General features: G+C 47.1%; 3 protein-coding genes across 7 annotated transcripts in view; 1 reads left to right on the top strand and 2 right to left on the bottom strand.

The window, feature by feature from the left end:
- Positions 1–16,453, bottom strand: part of LOC118510336 (potassium voltage-gated channel protein Shab) — an 88,674-nt gene extending 72,221 nt beyond the window's left edge. For all 5 annotated transcript variants that reach the window (XR_004905998.1, XM_036051994.1, XM_036051996.1 and 2 more), the window contains exons 1-2: positions 16,322–16,453; positions 6,864–8,178 (exon numbers count right to left, since the gene is read on the bottom strand). The gene's annotated coding sequence lies outside the window, so the exon portion shown is untranslated. The remainder of the gene's footprint in view (positions 1–6,863; positions 8,179–16,321) is intronic.
- LOC118510332 lies at positions 16,090–23,562 on the bottom strand. The gene is made up of 7 exons (XM_036051990.1): positions 23,039–23,562; positions 22,765–22,960; positions 21,259–22,663; positions 19,990–21,165; positions 19,082–19,926; positions 18,156–18,995; positions 16,090–18,072 (listed from the first exon to the last, which is right to left on the bottom strand). The coding sequence occupies exons 1-7, from the start codon at positions 23,068–23,070 to the stop codon at positions 17,938–17,940; spliced, it is 4,629 nt and encodes a 1,542-aa protein (XP_035907883.1). The 5' UTR covers positions 23,071–23,562; the 3' UTR covers positions 16,090–17,937.
- Positions 23,563–24,173: 611 nt separating this feature from the next.
- Positions 24,174–24,878, top strand: LOC118510393. Its single transcript, XM_036052149.1, has 2 exons — positions 24,174–24,281; positions 24,355–24,878. The coding sequence occupies exon 2, from the start codon at positions 24,377–24,379 to the stop codon at positions 24,785–24,787; it is 411 nt and encodes a 136-aa protein (XP_035908042.1). The 5' UTR covers positions 24,174–24,281; positions 24,355–24,376; the 3' UTR covers positions 24,788–24,878.
- Positions 24,879–24,884: the final 6 nt, after the last annotated feature.

Here is a 24,884-nt window from a genome sequence, read left to right as displayed (position 1 = left end):
TTGTTGTTATTATTTTAAAATAAATGGCTTTTTCCACCCATTCGGATTGACTTGAGTATCGGAAATGACACACACACACACAAGCACGCATAAAAGTGCAATATGCTACGACGCAATGTGCAATAACCAGACGCAGAGGAGAATAAAAACAATGCGATAATAGAGCACGATTGTGCAATGAGAAAACAAGCTGGAAAAGCTAAAGCGAAAAGCGATGGAAATTGTTTTCTTTTTTCGCTTTCTCTCTCTTTCTCTCTCTCTCTCTCTCTCTGAAAGCGACCAATTATGCAAAACTGAAAGGTGTTAAATGGAAGTTTATGAATACGGGTTCAAGCATCCAGTGCGTTCTCGCTCGTAAAGCAAATATTTTACAGCACGGTTTCATTTTTAAATAAACAGATACTCGATTCAATATACTCGATTCTTTATGGACTATTTTGCCACTATTTTATTGCACTTAAGGCACGCATCGGTAATTTAATTTTCCTACATCAAAGACATTAGAGGGTTAAAATGTCTAACTCTTCCATTTCACGCACACGATACAGTCCCGCAAATTTATAAGCACTTAGCGTGCACTGCTCCAGCTTAGACAGTGCTTAAATCATTCCAACTTGCGGACCACTTCCACCAACATTCGAATCGTAATTGGATACGCAAAACACATCTTGCTCTCTCTAGCTCTCTCTCTCTGTTTCTCTCCATCCAAGTAGGTTTCACTGTAAATAATATTTTTTAAAGCTGCTCACGTTACTAGCGTGCGCGCGGGAAAATAAACAAAAATGCGATCACAATAAATATACCGACTGGCGGTAGAATGGTGCGTTTTAAACCTAGCTTGGCCTTTGTTTACGCACGTGTTGAATGCAATGTGGGTTTGTCGGGGTGGGTATGCGCAGTCCGTCGGCAAATGACGCGCAGTACTGGCCGTGGTCAAAACAAAATGCTCAAGAAGCAGCATTAAAACCATAACCGATGGGGCATGAAAGAAACATGTTGAGCGGGAAATATGAGGTAGCAATGGTGTGTGTGTGTGTGCGTGTGTTTGGACTATTATTGATGTCGATGTGTCGACCTAGTGTAGCAGCTTTTGATTATAATCATTAAAAATGCTTGTATGCTCTATGGAGGACCCCTTCGTGGACATGCAGACTTGATGATGTATCTTGTCCATCCAAAGCGTATCCGAAATCCGAACTGCCCATGAGTACAGATGCGCTACAAAACCTCCCCCCCCGAAAGATGAATCGCGGGTTGCAATCGGCATTAAAACGCGTTCTCGTTTGATCCCAGCAAAACAAACACCAGCTTCTCGCCGCTCACGGCGCTCAGAAACCGTTGGGGCAGAAACCGTCCGACCTGACGCGGTACGGCTAGCCGATTCATTTGATTGAGTGTATTTTTGGAAGGGGCGTGCGAAAGAGACCGCCAGCTGAATGTCTTAAAATAAGTCCGCACAATCGGGTACTATCGGATGATGAGGATGGAAGCGGGCGAGAGTGAGAGACCTCGGCGACGAACAACAAATGGTCGATTTTGCTTCAAGCAACGCGTATTTCACCGAAGCACATTAGCACACTGTACGAACTGTGTGTGTGTGTGTGTGTGTGTGTGTGTGTGTTGGGGACGATTTTCCGTTCCGAGCTCGGACTCAGGTATTTCGGAAGCAAAATGCAATCGCTTTTGGCGGTGGGGGCCTCTAGGATGCAACATAATTTACCGAAAGGCTAAGAATGGCTTGAGCGGCATTGTAACGTGGGCAAGACTACAAACTACGGCCTCCGAGGCTATTTTGAGAGGCCACTTTGATTTACGGTAAGCGACCTTCGGTGCAAAGTGAAGGTTGCAAATAAGACAATCTATGCGAGCGGCACGTTGCAGGCTGGGGTATTGATTTTTCCCCCGAATGAGGTTTATTTGCTAAATTCTACTTAAAAAACTGTATTGTGTTGAGGAGAAAATTATTATCACTTCTCATGTTACTTTACTGCAAAAATAGAAACCATTCATTTCCCTAATGCTTACTTCAATAAGTAGTGGCTCGAATCGGTCCTCCAACTGTTTGCCACCACCTGATAAGTAGCACGGCCAGAATGAGTTCCGGGCTATTTTTAGGTGCGCTTTGAACTCCTTTCCAGCCAGTGATGCGTTACGTTGGCATGCGTCGGCCTGGTCGGACGGTAACATCATGGGTACGGTACACCTCCAAGGAGATAATGCAGAGGGCGCAAAACCTCCTTCAGTGGTTGGCTATTAATAAGAACGCTTAATACACTGCCCAACCCAGCACAGATAGTTCGAACCACGGAGAGGTCTCGCTGATGGTGGTGGTGGTGGATTCATCGATTGCAATCTCGGAAATTTATTACCGCACCCTGTTTCTATCGATCCGATCACAGCTGGGAAATGCGAGCTCGGAATCCTCCAAGGAGGGAGCAAACGCAAACCACAAAGCAAGGACACACGCTCGACGGGCAGGCCACAGACACAAACCACACTCGCACCGTAAGGTTTGCGGTTGAAATATGTATATGAAATCATACTGCTCCCGGACTTACACAACAAGTGCTGCGTATGGAAGGTCTCGGCCACCTTTTTTTTTTGGGGGTATAATCCCTTCGCCGGACAAGGACAGGGTACAGGAATCCACCGACACCGAGGGCACTGTAATAATGCTTCTTTATCAGCGCCATACTATCTCGGTAGGGCGAGAAGCGTACAACCCCTCTTCGCTACCCTGGCTAACGTCCCGAGGAATCTCACATCTCTCGCGCGCCACAACTCACGCCCGGGCAAACTGGGAACAAATTTCATAAATCACCCAAAGTCCACTCTGCCATAACTTTAATTGTGCCGACGATAAAGTCGGCTTACCGGACGCGCATAAAACATCCACCGTGCTCTTCCGTGATGGAGTTGCCTGGGGGATACAAGTTTCGGGCTAATTGTGCTGAAATCCTTTCACATCGTCGCCTCGTGACCTGTTCGGGATGCATAATGTCATAGGGTCCTGGGACTTCAAATGTACTGGGGTTTTTCCCCGGATCGGCTGTTCAAGATTCACAACTTTTAACAATAATACCATTCGGCAGTATCACCAGCTTCAGCTTGCTTCATTGTGCAACTCCGTTTTGGGGTTGGCTCACCATGAAGCGTGATGAAAAACTCATTTCGTCACAAGTCACCAGCCTCCCGAAGGATGCCCGTATTAAAAATGCACCAAAAGAATCCATCCCCCCCACAGTCAGCTATTCCTGCAGGAAATGTAAAGGTTTTCGCTGCCTCGCTCCTGGTCCTGGCATTCTTCAAAGAACCACACACACACACATAAAAAACGCCCAAAAAGTTTCCCGAACCAAGTGCCCGGAAGTGGAGAACGAGAAAAGTGCGCAAATTTACGAAGCGAAACGCGGGTACGAGTCCCGCGTTTTAGCTCTTGAAAATCCATCACCCATGGCATGTCGGGAGGAAACAAAACTGGGTACAATTGGATGGGTTGTGCTGCTCCATAGTCCCGTTCTTTCGGTCACGGGAAACTAGCAGCCGGAAGCATCAGAAAGCATCACAGAAAGGCACACCAGTGGGGATTATGTTTCAAATTGCGCCCATCAGCAGGCGGAACGGTCTGTACATCCCAACGCCAACCGGAGTGGCAAGCAGCATGAAAGTGAAAATTACGCCGACTTTGTGGGATGTAGCACGGGCACGGGCAAGTGGGCACCGTGGAGATAATTATCTATCTCGTGGTTCGTTTTTTTTTTCTTCTTCTTCTGGGCATAGACTTGCCCTCCAGCAGTAGAGGAAACTCCTGACAGGCAGAGTTTTCCTGCTACGAGAAGTCTCCTCCAAAAGGGCACCGAAAGTCTGGCCCGCAACAAGCAAACCAACCAACGCAAGCGAAAGAAGACAATTGAAACATAAAGACAGATGTAAAAATGAAAAAGGAACGAATCACAACTCGGACTGGCTGGCTGAAGATGAGTTTTATTCTTCCGGTTCTGGCGCTTCGTGCCGTTCGTCATTCTGTGTAGATTTTCCTCATCATTTCCACAAAGTTCGTTTTGCTCATTTTCCTTTCGACTAGTTCGCTCGTTCGGTTGCACGATAAAACTCGCAACTCCTTTTCCGCAAGCCTTTGCTGGAGGGAGATTATTTTATTCGACCTAATGATGAAGTGTGCGACGACCACACAGAGGCAGGACGGACGGAACAAAGGGGGGCTACTAAACTAAAACTAGCTCGTTTCGCCCAGCTGAACACCCAGCCCAATAGACACACAAGCATGGGGGTGAAGGTTTTTTGGTGCAAAGAATTAAATACACCAGTACATTGCATTTCATTTTCCGAGTGGATTAAGTGGAGTTTGCTCCACTGTTTGGTTGGTGCCCGCGTACCAACCATTTAGGATGTGAGAAAAGCGCTTCATGAGCTTTTTACGAGGACCAGCACAACGAACCAACCGCAACGAGAAAGAGAGAGAGAGAGAGACGATCTACCATAATTTCGCCACTAATCCGGATAGCGTAACCAAATAGCGTAGAGGACACACATAAATAGGAACTGTTTACTGGGGTCGCTTCGTGGTGCGAGTTTCATTAACCTTTAAAATTTATTTAAATTCATTTGCTGCTCAATATTCCTAAACTAAACCACCCAAAGAATAGAATTAAGTGGTGCCAAAATGCATAAACCGAGTGAGAGATCGGCATACAAAAAAGCGTTGCATGTGAATCGTTCCAAAATTGATAGTTTTTCCCCTATCGCAAAACGGAAAAAATATGAAATATCGCCATGAAGTTCAACATCATATTCTATGCCAAAAAGTGCTCCATACACGGCTGCGTTACTGCTACTACCGGCTCGGCACCGTCATTCGAACGCACCAGCCGTAAAGCAATAGAGCTCCAGCAGGGCGTGTGTGAGTGAGCGTCTGCCAAGAAGAAATAATCCGCTCTAGACTTTATTTCACAACCTTTCTGTACCGATATACATACTCGGAGCTTTGCTGGCACTTGCTTTATGGATTTATTTAGCCACCAAGAATCGAGTCATTTCCGAACAGACACAGCCACACAATATCTGCATTTCTTGCTGCTGTAATGCCGAGTGCTCCATCGTGCGGTGTGTAATAAAAGCCGGCACAACAGCGCGCGTTGGCAACCGGAAAAGCCTTGGTGAGTGATATCCTTTCCGGGTTTTTGGTGGGCATCGCTTCCATACTACTACTGCTACTTCACTAGCAAGGATTATATTAAAGGATTGCATCAGTTTGACAGAGCACCGAGCCAGCGAAGTAACCGAGAAAAAGGGACACCAACCAACAAGGACAAAAGTTCCGAAAGTAAATGCGGATGTCGTACATCATTCCCGGTTGGTTTCGTCCCGTTTTCTTCCTGACGCTGGTACGCTGAACGACGAAATCGCATCTTGGACGGATGGAAGAGGCTGAGCAAGGTTACATTTGCTGCCAATGCTTCCGCCCAAAATCTCCGAGGTGTATTCCGCGTCGGGGAATGGATGCAGTAAGGTTGTCTCACTTGCATTCTTGCTCTAGCGTAAAGCGTTTTCGGTTGTGCCCACCACACGTTCTTGACGCGGCCAATAAAACATACGACCCAGGGAAGCATAGTGGAAGTGACGGCTTAAAGGATCCGCTGCCCAAGGAGTGCCTTGGAAGAAGCTAAAGTTCATACCCTCAACGGTGTTGGAAGGGAAGCCTGGTGGTATTATCACTTCACCTCCCAATGGGACCGTTTTGTGGTCACCCAACGTGCTGCGAGTGTGAGTGTGTGTTGAGCCTGGGCAATGGTTATGGTTTCCTTTCGGTTTCCACCTCGTTTCGTTCGCAGCGAAACTACGATACGACCAACTTTATGACCTAGTAACTGGAACTGCCCGGAACGAAACTACACCGAGGGACATGTACATTGTAGGGTCGCAAAAGAAGAGTTCTATCTAATTTAAAAGTGTTATGGTAAGTACGTACCAAAATAAAAATATATTGAAGCGATATATTCGTTGGAGGAGAAAAAAAGGCTTCCCTGGAAGATAAGTTCGATTTTTCTTTTATAAAATTCACACGATGTGACTCTGTGAAAAGAACGTGCTCTTCTATGATGCACACAGTTTGAATACTAGTTCAACGCCTTATCCTAGAGATTGTACACTCAGCTCACCTACTTCATGTGATGGATGTAGGGATTAAAAAAGTGTGCAATGTCACCGATCCGCGACATGATTAAATCATCCTCGGATAAACCGGTTTACAATACATTTCTGGACAAGGGGATTTCACCAATGATCTCCTCGTGTTCTGCCAGCATCAGGGCAAATACCACCGGTTGCCGAGGTACTCGGCCAACTCGGTTTCGGTCATGATTATTGGATGAGTAACCATCATGAGCAGCTTGTGTGTCGGTCGGTGGTGCTGATGACCAGCATTGTCACCAGCATCGATTAATAGTTAAATAATGCAATAAGCGCATCCTCATTTAACAGTCGATTTGTTCTCATTTATTTTTAAAATGTAATCACGTTTCCTGAACCACGTGTGTGTGTGTTGCTTATTTGTTTGCTCGTGAGCGGGAGAATTCGAGAAAGGACAAATGGCACTGTTGGTAAGGGCACGAATGGACAGCATCCCGCATCACACCCCGGATTTAGTTCGAATCTCGATGGGACCGTGTCTTTTTACGTACGATTTGACGATATTCGAGTGTGATTTATTCAAGCGGAGTTCATTTGCTATTCTTGGCTTTAATAGTTCCAAGATCCACGGAGGTTTTAAGAGGTTGAGCACAAAAAAAAGAAGTTAAACTCCTCTCTCTCACTCCAACACCGAAAATAAATTATTGGATACTTACATTTCTTTATTCTCCGGTTCCTCAGCGATCTGGACAACGACAGCGTCGACAGTCACACACACGGCGCGCTATACACTTCTTTGATAGATGATAAATTCGCTTCTCTATCCGTTACAAACTTTTCGCACATTTTCTCGGTTTTTTCTTTGGCTTACAATTTCCACCATTAAACCTAACCCTGACATTATCACTCGCAGTAGCGCGCTTAGCTGGCGCGCTGTGGGAAGGTTGGAGCAGCTTCTCCCTTCCCGCGTTTTACAACCTCCCTCGTGCTATCACCACATCACCATACACTCGCTAGTGCACACCAACACAAACACTTAAACACGCACACACTCACTCACACACCCGTACACACTGGTGAGGGGCACACTTACACAAAAGGTATTATGCTAATGCACCATTTAATCAATCTCCTATCAAACGTCGCCGGAAACACTGCTGCAAACACTGGCCGCCGCGCTCATTCGGGACGACGATAAAGGAAAAGCCCCACCCGGTCGTGAACAAAAAGGACCCGGCGCCACACGGTTACACTACGAGGCGAGTGAGAAAGAAAAACAAATGGAAGGAAAATGAGGAACCGAACGTAGGGTGGGTAAAACACAAATTGAGTAAAGGAAGAAGCCGCTCTAGGCCGCTCTATATCACTTTATCTAATGGATAATTTAACAGCACACTCATCTACACACACAACGCAACACACGAAACTTGCGTACCCGAAACACTTCACTGTACTCGCTTTCGCTCACTGACCATCTCTCTCTCGCTCTCTCTCTCTCTACGAACATAATTCACCTGTTTACAAGCGCAAGTTGAGGTTGGCTTTTGCTTAAGAACAGAAGTATACCGCGAGCGAGAATCTACAACATTTTATCCAGACGATTGAAATCCAATCAACAATTTAACATATTTCTTAACCCGAAAACACGTTTGCCTTTAAAAAACGTTCCATCAATTTGCCACACCCCACAATCGTTCTGAGGATATCCGAGTTCTGATAGTTGATCGGCGATGTTTTCCGAAGACAATCAGGCTAAAAGTGCCAAAAGCTACCGCACCCTTTGGCACACAATCTGATGATGATGATGAAGTTTTCACGATTTTTTTCCCCTCCTGGATGTCATATCGCAAATCGAAGACACAATATCATAATTTAATGTTCCCATCGGGACATGCCTTTGGCCGGGGAAAATAATATTGTCACTCTTTTTGTCTTAATTCGATGGCTCTTCGATGAAGAGAACTATTTTTGACCTAGTGGAGTAGAGTTCTACTGTTTGAAGCCACACACCACCCGATGTATCCTGCAGCTCTGTGAAGATAGAATCAGAGAAGAGAAAATATGTTAGTCAGCATGTAGAGATTCAAAACCGTAAGATAAGGTTCAACGATTTATTCCGATTCTAGCGGAAGATTTTCTACCGATGAAAAGCCCTCGTACTGGCCTGATAATCGTACTTCATCAGTTCCGGTATGATAAATGGGCCAAATCGCGCTAGGTGTTGACGTAATGGAGGACATTTTGACAATTGAGAGCAATCGAAATAGTGAGTTCAAATGAATATTAATAAGAAACGTATCGGAGTGTCATCGCATATCTTCAGCAAGGGCTGGAAAGTAGTGACATTAGACAGTCGTTCGGCAGTAGCTTTATTAACTATAATGAGTGAGTGGAAACGCAAATTTTCCCCTCTTATTTGTCCTTTGCACACAACACTTGCAGACAACATTAACTCCAGCTCCAGTACTCAGAGTACAGAGGACCTAGTCGGAGGAATTCGTTGGCGATGAATTCGGACAACTGTGGTCTGGTACAACGGAGATCTTTATGTGCTTTTATTTTAATTATAAATGTTTAAATGTGTTGTTTCAATAACCGAGCTGTAACTAAAACTTCTTCTCCACTCGCATACAGTGTCGTTCCCTGCGTGTTTTCAATATTGTAATTCTTGTACTTACTCTACCATGTCCACCACAAGACACATCCATAGCGGAGCAGTTTAGGCAACGCAACAATTATCTACTCCGGACGCAAATGTCACCCAGAACCCAGCCTATTTCGACCGGAACGATGGAACAGAAAACGAATCTATTGTAAAGGCCTCTCTCTCTCTCTCATCGTTTCCTTACCACAACAAGCGGCGTATCGATTCCAACCGACCGAGGTCCGTTTTGTGGTTATGTACACGGCCCTCGGTAACGAAAGGCGTGGAAGTAGAATGCTAATTGTTCGAGCGTGAAATTACAATTTTCCCTTCCTCGCATCCCACACACCATGTGCCATTTGCGATGGCACACCGACACAACGCTTGGCAATGGCGGCGAGTGGTCCGATTCCGTTCCAACCACGGGACACGCGCGGTCACAACGTATGCGTGCCGGTATGCCATTCGGCTTGCCGTGCGCCAAAACAACTCCACCAACTTCGTAATTAGTGGCGGTCGTTCGTATCGGTTTACATTTGCAAAGCAGATTATCCCTAGGTTAGACCTGGGCCACGGCGCTTTCCCGCTATGTTTGAGTGCTTATCATCCTGAAACACCGCGAAGACTTGGGGCCTACGCGTATTTGACACCTTCCCCGTGTAGTGACGGCGTTGTTTTTGGACCGATCCGAGGTTTGTTCCAAGAAGGAAGAACAGAAAAAGGAGCTAGATCGACAACGTGGAGCCGTTTATTATCTTATACCCACACATCCGGCGTGCGTCTTGTAATGAAATGCGATAACGAGCATGCGTGTATGTCCTGAAACTTCGATGACGCGTACCAGTCCTTTCACAACAATTGCCGAACCTAGAAACGCCTAGCAGTTCCACACGGTTCTCTTCACCTCACAGCCCGCCCTCGGAAGGAGCGTACTCACTCGGCACAAAGTCCCGAAAGTAAACAAGTGAAACTTTTCAAATTACAGCCACTGTAATGGAGCAATCCTGGTCACGGCACCATGCCGTAGGGCACATTTTTCGATAGCAGAAGAAGAGCGCGTATGGAAATATTGGAATGCCCGCAAAACAACGACGATGGCAGCAGGGACTTCTTTTACGTCCCGGTTGGGAATGTCTTTTACCAGGGAAAACAATCTATTTTCGAGCACCAACACAAAGAAAGGGGTAGCAAACCATGCAGCCAATCGAACTTTGGGACGCAAGAAGCAGAACGATGCGTACAGTGAAAGGCTTTAACTGTGAGCTTCCAATACTGCGCTAGAACCAGTCGGTAAGTGAGTTACATTGTAAGGACAGACAGCGAAAACAACACAATGAATAAATATACAAAGTCGTTCGGGGACACAAAGCGACAAATTGGAAAGTCTATTAGTTTGCGCAAAGTGAAGTCCTAGGTGGAAATCCGATCCTGTGTACATGTCGTACCGGGGCCTCTTCCGCTCTCGGTAAGCATAATTACCATTCTTGTCAATTATGTCAGCACGTCCCCAGCACGCTGATTGCATTGTCAAACCAGCCGCACCGAATGGAGTGTAGAAATCTTTATTCAATTTAAGCCTGAGCTTATGACCTCGCCCAGGACTCCACTGTGTAATGGCCGTGTGCTTGTACTCACAGGGTTCGGTATTTGTAACACCCCATCAATTCTAAACCAAACACCGCTCGCTACTCGTATGAGGGAACGTCGGGTGGTAGAAAAAAAAGGCCTGGAGGTTGAGGGTTTTCCCGAACCCCGTTTCGCAACATGATCGTATCCTCGGTAGCCGCAACAACATACCCTAATCGATTTTCCGGTCACTGAACTTTCCCATTTTCCCTGGCGGATAGCTTCACCGATGGCGTTGGTTTCGTGTGACCCCTTCAACGGTACTGTCTTTCCGATTGTAGCCCCGGTTTAATCACCAAAATGGAATCTAGATACGGTCGCTCACCAACGTGTTTGTGTGTGTTTGTAATCCATGTTTTTCCCCATTTTATTATTTACCCCCACCGTGTAGCCACACTGTGCGGGGCTCCATTCGATACACGATGCGAAAGATCGTATACAAAATGGCCTCCGATAGGTAGAAACTATAGCAAGAGCCGCCATAGAACCACAGCCGCAGAAATGCCGGCTTGAAAGCTCGGAACCGAACAAAGAACCGAGCTAGCTCCACCGTCCTCCACACCTCATTCGTCTGGCGAGGTGCGATTGATTGGTGGAAAATGGGAAATTTCGGCATTTACGACATACGCGTGCCTTCTGCCGTTGACTTGTCTCGGAATGGCCTCCCGTCACTGCGACCTTTCTCATTTTGCTGTTTATAATCCTTTTTCTCTCGCTCTCTCTCTCTCTCTCTCTCTTACTCTCTCTTTTAATAAACCGGAAAATTTGGAAAATCTGATTCTACTATTTTGCGAGTTAAGCGATAAATTCTGTTCACCTTTTTGTTGCATGGAGGTTCCCAGGCTCATTTCGACGCCGTTTATTGGAAAAACGTGGTACGCGGCGACGTCAAACGCGAAATGACAACCCAATCTGCCTCTGCCTCAACAAGAGCTTGGTTGGCAGTTTGGCACCGAACAGCGAACCACGTGCGTTCGATCCGGCTTCGATCGTTCGCTAGCCTTCTTATCGATTCCTCTCCATCGATCGTGCCCGGGGGTTCGCGGGGGCCGTAGAAGAAGAAGCAGAGGTGGTAATCAAAATCGAACTGGGTGGAAGTGAAAAACGAATTAATGGTGCCGCACCATGTCACGCACACGCTCGCAATGTCTGACGTAATGCAGGGAACTGTGCCGGCTCAGACACGATGTCACCTCCGGCCGGAGTTGCACGATAATGAATAATTTTCACTCGAGTGTAGACCTTTAGCACGCGGGCTACTTCACCTTGACTGGGGTTAAGATCCTTAAAGGAAGGCACCCATTTTGCGTGTCCCCACGCCACCAAGGAAAGCCCGGGAAATTGAGCTTGATTTAGTGGAATTTAAATGAAAATTCACTTTACTGCTCTGAGTTGAGTATGTCACTCACGTCTGTCGTCCGTTAAATGTTTCGCTTGCAGGAGACCAACTTTTAATTGATCGCAGGTTAATAGGTAAGCGAAACCAGGACCAACATGCTCTAAGCGAAACACTAACTCCACCAAAAAGTTCTACCCACAACACACCACCCACAGTGAGTCCTTTTTTTCTCCCGGGTAGGGAATTCTCGTCCCGAGTCCTCTCATTCCCAGCGGACACTCGGTGTGAGTGGCACACAACGTTCGCACCGTGAAAAACCGGGCCGTGTTTTCCTTCCGTTTTATAGCTTCCCGCGCGTTTTATTGTCCCAAAGACGACAATGTTCCTGGAGCTCGGTTTACGAGTCCGCGGCGTTATCATAAACGAATTTCGATCGGTGAGAAACGTGACGTAGAAGGGAGGAGAGTTTTCCGCGTTTTCCGAAGACGGCAACAACAAAAACAACAAGCAGGAAAACACCACCACCACTGAATCCACGGGGGGAAAAGACAAGCGAAACAAGGGGATGGGCACGGTTACTGGAACATCTCTCCGATCTTGTTTCATGCGAAAAATTGTTTCATCATGTTCGTGGTCTGTTGTTTCGGCCGACTCCAGGATAAGCCGGCCGTTTAAAAGGAAAAAGGAAAATGCTCATTATGCTTTGTTGTTTTTCATCGTTCAGTGAAACTGCTGGCGTGAAATGTGACTGTCGTCAGCGGGCCCAGCAACACTCCGGCGAAACTGCGTTTTGTTTTATCGTTCTGGCGTTTAATCTTCTTACCAGTTGATTTCCTCCCGGGGAGAACTACATTTTCCTAAGACTCGCAAATCAATAAATTAAAGGACAGAAAATTCGAACGTAATTGGCAATAAAATTTAGGGGGCAGCAGCTAGCAATCTTCTTTAGCCTTTTTTTTTTTTTTTGCTTCTGATACAATCTTCTTAAGGGTGCTTGACTTAAGTGATAGATAATAAGAACAGAGCAGGTCAACAAACTGAAACCAAGTATTGGAAGACATTGTAAAATGCCATAAAGCTAGTATAATTCATAAATATTACTTTACGACAGCATACCGACCAGCGTTATCGATTGTGCAAATAAAACTGCTATTTATTGCCGCATAGCAATGGCCATAAAGGTTCGACCACTTCGTTTTCCGAATCCGACGGTATGCGGTTTGCCTTCAGTAAATTTTAAAACTCAACCACCATGCAAAAACTCTGCCTCTCTTTTTTCAATCTTTTTGTCGGTTAAGAGTGCTTTCGTAAATATTAATAAAAAACCCCCTTTGGGAGTTTGGTTTTGTCCATTGGAGGTAACATCCATGCTCCGAACCGTTGCCAACTTTTACCTCCAGCGAAACGCTTAGACCCCATGCAAGAGGACAGCCCAACCACGAAGCGCATGCACATGCAGCAGCGTGTAAAAGCCAGCGCGAACGTCACACTGGGCCATTTTCATTTGAATTCTAAGACATTCTGCCAAAGAATTGCACTTTCCACCATTTAGACCATGATAGACCGGATCGGAGCGTCTTTGGCAAGGGTTTAACGCAGAAATCGGGCGATATGTAAATTATTGTATCCATTTTTCCCCAAACCACACACACACACAAGGTTTTTGGCTGTCCTTTGTCTGCTGCTGCTACTGCCACTGCGTTGCAAAAAAAGCCCTGTACCTCCGAGAGTTGCAGCAGCACGATATGCAAAATAGGTCGGGCAGGCAGAGCAGGTTCTCGCGCGGTAAGCAATCAGCATCATTTCGATGGAAAGAAAAACAATAAAACAGCATGGCCGTCACACCAAACTGCGCAACCACCGAATGCTGCACACAACCGTTTCGTAGTGTGTTTGTGTCCTGGCGAAACGGTTCACTCGCTTCCCGTCCCCGGCTGGACTCCGGGACTGCTGGGTGGGGTTTTTGGGGAGGTTTTAATTTTTATGTTGGCACCACAATCGAGCACATTGGCACAAAGAAGGAATGCATGATCAAAAGCGATTCGTCCTTACAAAAGAAAAAGAACAGGGAGGAACGACAACAATTCCCGTACGGTGACCTAAGGATGAAAAATATCCAAACCATCTCCAGGTCGATATTTGTACAGTGTTCTCCTTTTAGGGCGCTTGTTTTCTTATGTTTGCTTGGGTTGTTTTGCTGCTCGCCTGCCAGAAGCTGGATGCTGGCAAGGAGTTGGGGCGAGTCGTTCTCAAACAGGCACAAGCAGGAGGACCTACCGCACACGTCATGCTGACATCCTTTACATTGACGACGACGACGATGCAGTGCAGAGCTCTCGGGAGTCGGGGTCGTCCTGAAGCCTTTTACTTCCTTGTGCTCACGAGTACCAAACTATCCCCGTGGCGATCAGACAACGGTCAACGGTGCCCGGCAGTGCGCTCGGTACACAGAGAGCCCTTCCTTCCAAGAAACTTTGCGAGTAGTCACCAGTTTGGTCAAACAAGCCAAGGTATCCCTCGGCGTGACAGTACATCGCTCCCTCCTCTGTTTCGCTTTCCCATCCTAGTCTCGCTATCGCAAAGCGCTCACTGCTCAGCAGAATCCCCGTGGCGTTTGACGTCACTGATGAAAGCCGAGCCGAGGAAAAGTGGCAATTTTACGCAAAATGGTACCATTTTGTGTGCTGGATTTTCCACCCGTTGGTGGATTTTTCCACCTGGGGATATAGCTGCGGCATTGGCACGGCAGGTGGACCGAGGTGGTTCGGGTTCGATTAGCATAGGCTGTGTATGGAAAGCAAGCGCTAAACGGGCTATTGAAGAGGAGTGTCGAGCATTACTTCGGGAAGTTAGTGGATGACAAATTGAGGTAAAAATTGAATACTAAAGACCTCGAATCTGTCAGCATTTTATCTACTTATTGAGGATTGCTATTTTCGATTGCACCACCCTCACTTTAGGTAATCCTACTCTAAAGAATTCTTGCTTAACGAGCTTCAATATAGACAATTTACAAGTCCTTTGATAAAAAAACACATCTCCTGAAGTTTCATCCAATATACCAGACATGAAACAACACTACTGCTATCTTCCTGTGGTTTCGCTATATTCAAGCTGCACTACCATTTGCTCTCAACGGTGTACATCGCATATTCAACTAACATTTTGTGCTTCGTTGCTGTTTGTTGTGGTGTACCAGCCTTTGTGGAGAAGGTGGAGGACACTTGGGCGGATATTAATCACGAGCATGGAGAGATTGATGAGCGCAGATAAATTTACGAACCACCAGCAAAAACAGGCTTCCGGCCGTGTAAATCATGAGCAAGAGGTTTTCTGCTGGGGAAGGAAGCTAGCTCTTGAAAATCCCTCTGCCGGATAAAGCTTAACTGGCACGTCGAGGACGAAGGTGAAAATACATTATTTCGTGATACCTTCATTAAGCGCAACTACGGTGCTCGGGGTCACTAAGTTGTTTAGCTGCCATTTCAGATTGCTTTGAATGTGACTTTTACGCATAAACTTGCGCTTTGCTTCGTAATTTTTTTTTGGTTTTGTTGAATGCTAAGTAAAGTAAGACAAAAATCCGTCTCAGCTTAAATTAATCTCACTGCTCATTTTGTCGTGTCCCTCCTTGTTTCCTTACACCATCCGAGCAACTTCTGCCTTTATAACCTGGCACCTGGTGGTGTTGTGAATTCATCAGGTTAAAGACAGCTCATTTAAGAGTTGTGGGGCTGGAAAACCTTTTCATCCTTTTTTTCTTCTTCGTCGGGTACACTTATTGTACATCACCAACACACGCACAACCCGGGAAACGCTCATTAATTTTTCCATTATTTTTTTTGTTGCTCCCGATGCACACACACACACACTCTTTTTCTCTCTCGCTCAGTTGCCTGCTCTGGGAACGTCTCCTTTTCTCACTCTCTCCACCAATTTTCCTCTCTTGCGGCCAGCCTTACGTGCTCTTCCTTCTCGGGATTCTGAACACGTTTTTATTTTTTTTACTCCGTACGGCACTCGGATTCTCTTGTACGTACGCAAGAAAATCTCGCGGGCACTTTTCCTTCCAGTTTTGGTAGGCTTTGGGAAAGTATTTTTAAGTAAATTTAATTGCTCGATAAAAACGACTGTAAACTATGGAATTTGGTTGTTGGAATGTTTCCAAGTAAAAGAACTTCTGATACGAATGGACTTTTTTCGATCTGAATACGCTAAAAAACAAATTTTAATATTTTCTTACTTTATACCATCCGTTTTGGTGTTTAAAACGATATGTTCGGAATCTAGTAGGCCATGGCCAGAGACAACAACTCCATTCCAAGTCAAGTACTTATAAAGTAAGTCATGATTTTTTTATGTATGTAAAATTAAGATTAAAACTTTGGCACTTACGAATAAAGCATTAAACATAATCTGTCCTCAGTAATCAGTAATACACCTGTCGTACAGATCGTCATGGAACTTGCATTAACCCGCTCACATACACAATACTAATAAACGCAAACCATCCTTTGCTTCCGACAAGAGTTGTAGCTTGGTATTCACATCTTTCGCTAACTTACTTTTTTTCCATTTGCCGATTTCCAAAGGAACCATAAATCACTCGCTCGATTTCAGGCTCAGCATTCCGGCTCGGAACAAAACGACTTCTCGATTGTTACGGATCCCGTGCAAAATGACTTCCACTACCCGGTGACATCTTTCGCCCATTCGAAGGAACTGGTTTGAAAATGGCTTTTCTTCACATTTATCCACACTTTTCCCCCTGACTGCTGCTTGCGCGGGCACGCTACGTAGATGCAACAGCACGGACTTGACCAGCTCACCTTTGCGACGGTGAGCGGTTTCGACAATTTTCACCTCACTTTGCGTATTCCGGACACGAGGAGCCTACCGAGGGCAACGCCTGCTACGATAAAAAGGCTTAAGCGTTTCGGTTTCAACTTGCACAACTCCGCGATGCGCCACCAGTGCCGCCGATCACATCTTATCACATTTGCTAATTCTTTAAGCCCTGAATTCGAATACACCAAGATCACTCGCGGCACGCACCTATCTGGTCTAGGCCTTGGCCGCAGCCCCCGTCTTCAGGCGACCACTAATGCACCATATTTTAGCGCTTTGTTTCGGGACACAATCTGCCGTATTGTACGCGCACCAGTTTCTTTCCCACACGAAAACCCGACCCGTATTGTGGGCGAACCTATGCACGGAGGGCACCGTGAAAATGGGGGGTAACGGGGGTTGGCACGGATGTAGAGATTTTAGACTTTTAGAGAAAAAGAAAAAAGTAAGACCGTAAGTGCGAGCCGAACGAACGCACGTTACTCACTGTTCTGCCCGTCACGAACGACAACAATTCTCGACTGAACAGGCTGCTGCTCGACGAACACGACCTGACCGCTTAGCAGCAGCAGCAGGCACCGCATTTACCTATCTCTCTTGCTCATTCTATCTCTCAAGCTCACTACTGCACGATCGCTCTCACCGTGTGGTAAACTCTCATTCTCACTATAGCTCACTATGCCTCTGTCTCTCTCGCTCACGCACGGGTTTTCCTCACACATAGAAGCTGCATATGTCCTGCGAGAGCGTTTGATAAGCGTACGCTGCAGGTGTTTTCCACCGCTATTGTTTTTCTTCTCACCAATACTATTTTACGCGCGCTCTCTCCCTCTCTCTCACCAGGCGAGTTAAGTGAGGAAAAACTGGCGTTTTGTTTTATTCATCCATTCATCATTCCTAGCGCTCACGATACACACATTTGCAACTGCTCGGTAACATTAATCTACCTCGTAAAGTTGATGGCGCTTTCCCGTACTGTGTGTTTCTTACATTGTAGCATTTCGTGACCGGAACAGGCCGACACGAAAACAATACTGCATTCAAATCTCGAAAGCCTGTGTGTTTGGCGCTTCTATTAAACTCAACAAACTAAAACGCAAACCAAAAACAATTCGTAAGCAAATTCCTCGATCAGATCTTTTAAGGCACTTCCTGTTATCTATCGTCTGTTTCTAGAGATTCAACTTACGCAATTGGAACTTTACTGAACTATAAATACTAAATTCAATTTGTAAGGCAATTTACCCTTTTACCTGTCCCGTGCTGCCTAACTATTCTTAACAAACAAACCAAACAATCTCTGACTTAAACCCCCATTCCGAGCCTAACAGGTTCAGCTCTTGCGCAACCGTTGCATGATGCTTTCCACCATCTGCTCTCCATGTACATGCGCGTCATGATCTTCCAGCTCGTAGTACACCTTTCGCTTTTGTGCATCCGCCAACAACGATGACCAGACGGGTTTGTACTGTTAGGGGGGGGAAGAAATGCGAACCAAACCACTCTCCCGTTAACAGACCATCCTAATGTATACCATAGCCGATAGCTTACCTTCAAACTGTTGAAATTCCCACACAGAACCAGACTCTGTCGAGCACGTGTGAGCGCCACATTGATGCGCTCCGGCTGATCCAGGAAACCGGCCCCGTTCGACCGTGCCAACGATATGACAACCACATCGAACTCTTTACCCTGTACCGAATCGATCGAATGCGCCTCCACACGGTCCAGCTTCGCGAGGCGCAGCGTTTTGATCAGCTCTTCCTTGTGCCGCGAGTACGGTGTTATGATCGCGAATGACGCATGCTTATCACAGCGCCGCACCATCTGCTTCATAAGCCCCACCACGAACCGAATTTCATCTGTATTATAAATCTCGTACTGTGCCTGCGTTAGTTCCTGGTCGTAGCTGAGACTTATCACCATGTACGGTTTGAGCGGAATGTCCTTACGGTTGGCCTCGGTGCACGGGGCACTCTTGAGCTGGTTGTGGTAAAAGTAGCCATTTGGCCAGTGACATATCTCCGGATGCATTCGGTACTGTGTGTTCAGCACCTTCAGCTCTTTCGTCTTGTTACCATCGACGTACGATTGGTAGAGCCGGGCGAAAAGCGATTTGCGGAACCCAGCTTCAGCGCTTTGCTGATCCAGTACGGTGGCCGGCAGCTGATTGATGTCACCCACCATCACCAGCTTGGAGACTTTGTACTGCAGCGGAAGCAGTGTACACAGTTCGGTACACTGTGTAGCCTCGTCCACCAGGCAGACGTTAAACTTAAGCTTGTCACAGTACGACGACAGCATCGAGCAGCTTCCGAGCGTCGTACACACGATGTCGGCCTCGCTGATGATCTTAATGCGAGCCATAATCTCGTCCCGTGTCCCCCGTTTCTGTGGCAGAAGGTGGAAGAAGGTTAAGAAGAGCGCACATTAATGGGCAAATTGTAAATCGATCCGTTTCCTGCCTCAAACTTTACCTCCCGTTTCTTCGGCTCGGCATCAGTTTTGCTCCGCTGCGCATTCGGTGGATTCACTCTGTCCTGAACCAGCTTATCGATGAACACCGGCAGACAGGAAGGGTCGACTTTATTCTTTGCTCCCGTTCGTACCAGCTTTAAAGCGTTCGTTTGTGCTGATCGTTTCTTCAGCAGCAAGATCTTTTTAACGATCACGTCCACCGCTGTATTCGAAGCTGCACAGACGAGCACCTTCATCCGGGTACTGTCGGCGCGTGCCACCCGCATCAGCTCCAGCACCAGGTGGCTGATGACACGCGATTTGCCCGTACCCGGCGGTCCCTGTATGATGGAGATGGTAGCCAAATCGTCAAAGCGACACTCGCCCAGCACCGACGATACGACACGCATCTGGCACGGATTGAGCGCGCCCGGTTCCAGGTGCTTCTCGACATTGGTGAACGGGTTCGGGTTTTGCTGGAGCTTATCCGCGATCGTCAGAACGTTCTGCACGTTAAGCGAGGGCGAAAGAATGTTTTCCAGCAGCTGCGAGTATTGCACGGTGCAGAGTGCTCGCCATCGCCGTAAGTACAGGTAAATTCTTGTGATAGGACGTAGGACAAAATTTCTCCCATGCTTTAACCGTTGCAGCTCTTCTTTCGATACGACCAGGATGTATTTGATGGCTGGTTCCGGGGTGTGTGAGCCGTTGATGTTACCTTCGCCACCGTTACCGGGCCACGTTATCCGTTCCTGCTTCTGCAGATAGAAAAACGAGCTGACCCTTTGGTGCGGTGAGATGCTGTACTCGACTACACCGAAATCGAATGCCGGACAGTGCAGCTGTTCGATAGCGTTCAGGGGCACTGAAACGGACGGATAGATAAGCATTAGCTGTGAAGGTAACCTTAAGCGTCTACGATACTAACCTTCACACTGCAGCTCACACACATCCTCACGCTCCTGGCAGTTCAGGGTGTTTGGCACTAGGAAGAATGCCATTTCCCGCGCATTGTCGCATATCTCCTTCCACAGCTCGCGTTTCAGAAACGGTGCGTGTACGCTCTTGAATGTCTCATACTTGTCGTAGCTTTCCAACTTTGGCGGTATCGTGTCGTCGGCGGCGAATGGCAAATTGCTTCCACACTCCGACTGCTGCTGGCGCATCATCAGCTCCGTGGACCATCGAAGTATTTCCACTATCAGCTTGTGCTCGTACGCGCGCGCCTGCTCCTGAATGTACACTGGCGAGACATTTTCATTTGTACAGCTAGATCCTTGAATGTATCTGTCGATCAGCCGCGTTTTGTTTAAAGTCTCCATGATGGTCACCGTTTTACGGGCGGTGTTTGCGCTCTTCGCGGTAGGCGTGCTATCGTACGACTTTAGAATGCTCTTCAGCGGGCGCTTTTTAACCACCGTCTCCCCTTCGGACGCTACCGTTATGCGGGGAGCATAGAAACCGTTCGGTTTGTTGGCACTCGCGGTGGGATTGCTATTGTTCGAACAGACGGCTCTTTCGGGTGGTGGTTTGGCTTTGGCATTTTTGGAACTGTCCGAACTCTTTGAATTGACCGCCGGAGAGGGTTTGCCGATGGCCGATTGTGGCACTGTTGTTGGCTTTAAAAACATCGAATGGTCCAGCAGCAAGGAATGTCGCCGGGCAGATATCTTGCCCGGTGCACTGCCTTCCGGTGCCTGCCGATCAACGTTGCTGACGCGCGCAACACCCTCGAAGGTAAGCTTCTTTGGCCGCATATCAACCACTTCCTCCTCTGCCGGCAGGTTTACGCCCGGCAGCAGGTCGAGGGCGGTCGATTGCGTACACACGATGCTTTCGTCCACGGACGATGGACGCGATGTGGTGGCACGTGATGGTGGTGGTGGGATGGGAGCAGTAAGGAACGTTCCCCGATTGTTGGGTGTAAACTTGACCTTTGGTTTGGTGGTGCCGGTCTTCTTCACGGATGCGTCATCCTTCGGTGGTTCCGATTGTTCGCGGTTTCTCTTGTTCATAGTGACCTCCATCAACCTGCTCTTCCGCTGCTCCTTCTGCTCCTTACTTACTGCTGGTATTTGCTGGAAGTCAAAGATTGGGTCCGAAACTGGAAAAGAAAGGGGAGGAGGGAAAATAGTTTAAGTAAATGACAGCGCATGTAGTGGGTTCGGGTTAGTGTTGGGAGACGTGTTAACCATACCGGAATAGCGCGGTTTAATTTTCTTATGAATCATTGCTTGCATTTCCTCCCGCGTGGAAATGGAACTGCGTCGTTTTAGGGCGAGCGTTTTGCTAGTTTTGCTATGCGCTCCATGTGTAGACGTTTCTGCGGAAGGCTTCGGATCGGGAATGTTGGAACTATTCAGCCAAAGCGGTCCAGTCCGGTGCGTGGAACCGTTCTTTGTCGGTTGATGGTGTTCCGGCGGCGTTATTTCGATCGTTCCGTTGGGCTTTCGCGGACCGAGCACATTCCAATCGGCAACCGAATGACGTCGGTTTCGCACGACCCTTGGCTGCTCTGGTATTAGTATTTTCCCATCACCCTTCACCGATTCGCAAACCGTACGCTTCTTCTCACCGTCCACCGGTGGCTCGTTTGGTGGGGGGACTGTATCGACTGACATGCGTACCTGCTGCTTTGGTTCGTCACTCTTTTCGTTCGCTATTACCCAATCCTTGGAGCTACGCTTCAACGAAATCTTCAACGGAACATCGTGCGGTTGCTTTCCTTCCGTGCTGTCACGCCGCTTCGCCTTTTTCTTCTCTGCTGGAGAATGGTCGGAAGATTTGTGGCGCTTGCGGTGCCGATCACTACTTTCCTTCCTAGTGGAATCTTTTTCCTTCCTAGAGGATTCTTTGTCCTTCTTAATGCCATCGTTCGTTTTTTTGGACTGTTCTTTGGATTTTTTCTTATAACGCTGCGTCGCATCGATATCCGGCTTCAGCTTCAATGCCCACTGATTGTTATTGGCGTCATCGATGATGTTGGTGGTGGATGAGGCGTCTGCTTGAATATTTTCCATCTCTTTCTTAATCTCATCCAGCACCGATTGCGTGTGCTGCAGATCGACATACTCATCGTCGTCCGACAGGACGATAACGTCACTTTTGTTGTGGCCCGGCGAGGTCGGCTCGGTGTCCGACTCGTACCCCATTGAGGTATTTAATCGACCGACACACATGTCGTACTCATCCTCGAAGCTCGAATTTTTCAACAAATCCATCGGTGCCGACACGCCCGTAGACACCCTCAAACCGGAAGGTCCCGGCACCGGTGACACCGCTACCTTTGGCTTGATGCTTTCGATGATGTTCTCGCATGGATCCGGAGGTGATGGGTTTGAAGCTTTGCTCGAACGAATATCCTCGAGCGAACGTTCGTAAGCGCTGCTTGTTTCTCCTTCCTCGTCGGAAATGATGATTGCTTCGTCGTCGCTAATCCTGCGACACACCCGATACTTCAGTATGTTCTCGTGAAATTTGAAATACTGTTGAATTTCATCATTCTTATGTCCGATGCCAACATGGTCGCCTTCATTCAGCTCGATTCGTCCGGGAGAAAACTTGTCCAGCCGTTTGCTGTTCACGAATGTGCCTCGGGCTGACTGTGTGTGGGGGGGGGGGGGGGGGAGGAAAGAAAACGAACAATGTAATCGAAAAAGCTGCTAATAAAAATAAGAAGAAAAAAACATTCGCCCCTACATACATTACAGTCGGTTATGGTGGGTTTTCCGTCGATAATCTGTACCGTGCAGTGATTCCGTGATAGGTAATGATATTTCTTTGGGCAAAACTGGTACCCCACGCCATCGCCTCGGCCCAAGGTTAGACAACTCTCCCGTATCGGTATGGTTTTGTGATCGCCGTGAAAACATCGTGACAGAAACCAGACGAAGCTGTCGCTGCAATAAAAGAACAATTGCGCCAAAACTGTTTACGCTTGCACTTTTTACAACATTCCACCAGCAACGTGCACTTACCTTTTATTTGGGTCTTTGCTCTTCGAATCCATGTTTTTGGCAATTATTTCCCCTCGAACGCACGCACTCGGATGTGGTTGATGGTCGTCGCGGAATGAATTTTGCGTCTAAATTTCATGGGAAACGGAAGACACAAAAGGCTCCGTTCGCTCATGCCGGGTCTTGTTTTGAGAATGGAATACAAAGCGCCGTTTGTTGCAACTGTCAGTTTGAATAGTGGAAGCTCGTACGGTCATGCCGATGGCAAGTGAGCAATTTAATTTTGAAAACACAAATGTGCAACTGCCGTGCCAACGAATATGATTTCGCCGAGGGATTCACTTCCCACGAAAACTGGTCAATCCAAGCTGGATCGGAGTAAAGGTTTCTTCCTGGATTAATCAGTAGTATATCTTCTTACTTCACGTACGCTTGTTGCGGACGTTCGCTTCCCAAATTCGTTCGAATTGGACTGTTTGCGAATACGGTGGCCAAAACCTTAGAATGAAAGCTCCCGAGACTGGACTATACTGATTGAGGTTTAGAATGCAAGTGAAGTTTATTAACGAAACTCTCATCTCATAAGCTGTAAACAATCGCGAAGATTCGGTCGTTGGAATGAAAGGGAAAGGTACGAAAGAGATAGAACCATATGAATCAACATAAACCTACAGTGTCGGGCGTATCCCGAGCCTTGAAGCGTCGGTCGCATATCTGTTTCCGGACCGTATGATCGCGTGGGCCATCCCTTTTTTTTATGACCCTGGCAAGCGCGATCGCCCATCGTCCCTTTTTCAGTTCCAGGCGCATCCTGTACACGCTTGCTTATTGCCTGTGTTCTTGGTCCTTATGCCTTTTCCTCTCGTACTGATAGTGCGGTCAAGTATTACTTTGTTGATCTTTGCGTAGGACCTTTTCTTTATTGCCTAAGTGGTCGTGCGTATGTTATTTTCTGTTTCGTTCCTTTTTCTTATATATTTACGCTAGTTTATTTATGGCATATTTCCTTTACCCTTGCATCTTCCCATACGGCCTATAGTTTCGTATGTAGATGTGCATAACCGGTTTTATATTGAACATTTTATTTATTAATGTAAAAGGTAGTAAGGTGTAAAAAATACAATGAAATTGAATACCAATTTAACATAAAGTTTAACGATTTTTTATAAAAAGGAACGATTTTTGATAGCCGCTGGCCTACCACTGTGCCCGGTTCATGACATAACGCACTTCAGTTTGTTTACATCCTTTGCAGCGTGAAAAGGTAAGTTTTTGGGGGAAAAATACTTTTAAAAAACCTTTACCTTTGAAGTTACATTGAATATTCAACATTTTAGTGTTTTGCGCTTCCACCGTACCATGTGGGGAACGTTACTCACCCGGCTACGATCGGCTTGCACCTTATCGCTCGCACGTTCCAGCGAGCTAGCGGCAGCGATCCGACCAACAACGACCGGGGTTTCGCATTTCCACTCGCTATCACATCCAGCCAAACCATCCCCACTCACCAACCAATGCAACCCGCAAGCGGTAAGCAATCCGCACTTCCTGCAGGTGCGCCTCGTGCCATTGCTAAACTTGGTCAGCGGGTTTAAAGTGAAGGGTCGGCTAAAGCGCCGCTGCAAAGATTGCTACTTCGTGATGCGGCAGGAGCGGCTGTACGTAATTTGCAAAACCCATCCGCGCCACAAGCAGATGTCGATGAAGAAGCATGACCGCAACACATGGATACTGACCGACGCTACCCAGGGCAAGGTTAGAGCGTGGTGAACGGTTCACATTAGTCATTAGCTGCTGTTAGTAGGGAGTTGTGTATGCACAGGCTGGAAGCAAAATATATTATTACGAAAAAAACCGTTCACCGGGG

This window comes from Anopheles stephensi, chromosome 3 (genome assembly GCF_013141755.1).
Source record: "Anopheles stephensi strain Indian chromosome 3, UCI_ANSTEP_V1.0, whole genome shotgun sequence".
In the NCBI taxonomy this organism is placed as follows: Eukaryota; Metazoa; Arthropoda; class Insecta; order Diptera; family Culicidae; genus Anopheles; species Anopheles stephensi.
The sequence above is the reverse complement of the archived record's forward strand: the minus strand, read 5'-3'. Positions and strand labels throughout refer to the sequence as shown.

What these genes read in the sequence shown, in the direction of transcription:
- LOC118510332 (XM_036051990.1), bottom strand. Translation starts at nt 23,070, where the DNA reads ATGGATTCGAAGAGCAAAGACCCAAATAAAAG. An exon ending in AATTAAACCGCGCTATTCCG is followed by an intron (nt 21,166 to 21,258) that starts GTATGGTTAACA and finishes TTTCTTTTCCAG; the next exon opens with TTTCGGACCCAATCTTTGAC. An exon ending in CCGAGCCGAAGAAACGGGAG is followed by an intron (nt 18,996 to 19,081) that starts GTAAAGTTTGAG and finishes CTTCTGCCACAG; the next exon opens with AAACGGGGGACACGGGACGA.
- LOC118510393 (XM_036052149.1), top strand. Translation starts at nt 24,377, where the DNA reads ATGTGGGGAACGTTACTCACCCGGCTACGATCGGCTTGCACCTTATCG.